Here is a 1,704-nt window from a genome sequence, read left to right on the forward strand (position 1 = left end):
TATTTTTCTGGCTGCTTTGTACATTAGCAGGACAAAGGGAAGCTTTCCAGGGGTAAGTTGAAAAGTTAGATAGTCTTCTTACAATGGGGTAAGCTCATGTAGGCTGCTAATTAAATCAGCTTACAAAACTCTCAACTTATCATTTTAATTGTTAAAAGACAAGACACTAACTCCCTCACTTTCTGTACTGTCCTTGTGAGGGAGATGGCAGAGTAAACACCTGGATACCACAAAAAAACATATCATTTACATACCTAAAGTAAGAACTAGAGATCTTATTTCTTATCCAGACAAAACTGAGTCTAGGTACTCCTGAGTAATGATTTATATGAACAAATGGTGCAAAACAAGGAAAACCCAGAGAAGTGAGGCAAATGATGTTCACCAGCCACCAACTGTGATTATACAAAAGCGCAACACAGCCTTGTAAGATGGAGGAGAGAGTATAAAAAGACAGAAAGATAGACACCAGGGCTAGGATTCTCTGGGTAGCTTTGGACTCAAAGCAGATTCTACTGGAACCATGAGAGCTATGGATGTATTGAATCCTCTGCTTGTGTCTGTACAGGATGACAATCATGGAGCCACTGGACCAGGCCATGAGCAAAGAAAAGAAGATTTCAGGGCACACCACCAGTGCTGAATAGAGAGAGTCACTGATTTCATCCCTCCCTACAGTGGAACAGTATCCAAAATCTCGTTTCCTTGTCAGATTTTTACTATTCCTTCTAATAAGTGAGTATACAGGGAAAATGACATTTATCAACATGTACAAATACCAGAGGAGGGCAATGGAGCAGCCAATGTACTTTGAAGCTTTGATTTTTTCCTTAAAGCAGCATTCCTTATGACTGATGGTGATGACTTGGAAGACACTCAAAAGGCAGGTAGTGGCAATGGACACACTCCGGCCAACTCTTTGAATGAACAAAATTAATGTACATGTAGAATTGCTTAAAAACTGCTTCAATCCAAAAGCTGCCATTGTATTTGGCACTCCTGTAGAGAGAATAATCACAGTGTTGGCTGCCATTAAGTGCATGTAAATCAAATGTGTAGGCTTTAATTTGCTTTCTGCATAGTGAACTCGATAGTAGTAAAGAAGAGAGAAATTTCCCAGAATTCCAGCTGTAGTTTCTGACAATAAAATGATTTTGATGGTCAGATTCCAGAAGTCCATTCTGTGATTGGTCAGGACTTTCTTTAGATAATGGCCACAGCCATTTCTCTTGACAAAATGAATGAAAAGTATTAGTAATCCAAAGAGCTATAGAAATGACTAAATCAGAATGGCCCTTAGAGCTCATGAGTACCATCTCAGCCTAGTCTACATAGCAAGAATTTCTGAAAGTTACTGGCAGGAAAATATTTTACTTATAATACATACTGTAAGGCAACAAAAGGCCTCCACACATATGGGTTCTTTTCTGAAGATTTTGCTGCTTCTTCTGATGATCATATACATAAGTAATATGACAGGATTTTTTTTTTTATTTTAACTTCTTAATTGATTCTTTGGGAGTTTCGCATCATTCATCCCAATTCTGCTCACCTCCTGGTCCTGCCATATCTCTGCTCACCTGTGCAGTGCCCTCCAACAAAACAAAACAAGCAAGTAAGTAAGAAAACAAATAAAAACAAAAAAAACCCTCTTAGCTTATCTTTCTTTCCCACCTCTCTAACACCTTCTCATTCATCCTGATG

The 1,704-nt window shown here is 38.6% G+C and overlaps 1 protein-coding gene across 1 annotated transcript; it reads right to left on the reverse strand.

Annotated features, from left to right (window-relative positions):
* Nucleotides 1–254: 254 nt before the first annotated feature.
* LOC118575279 (vomeronasal type-1 receptor 4-like) lies at nt 255–1,189 on the reverse strand (the record flags this gene model as incomplete). The annotated part of the gene is made up of 1 exon (XM_036175895.1): nt 255–1,189. A coding segment is annotated over exon 1 (926 nt), but the record flags the coding sequence as incomplete, so codon positions are not given.
* Between the last annotated feature and the right edge of the window lie 515 nt (nt 1,190–1,704).

This window comes from Onychomys torridus, unplaced genomic scaffold, assembly GCF_903995425.1.
Source record: "Onychomys torridus unplaced genomic scaffold, mOncTor1.1, whole genome shotgun sequence".
In the NCBI taxonomy this organism is placed as follows: domain Eukaryota; kingdom Metazoa; phylum Chordata; class Mammalia; order Rodentia; family Cricetidae; genus Onychomys; species Onychomys torridus.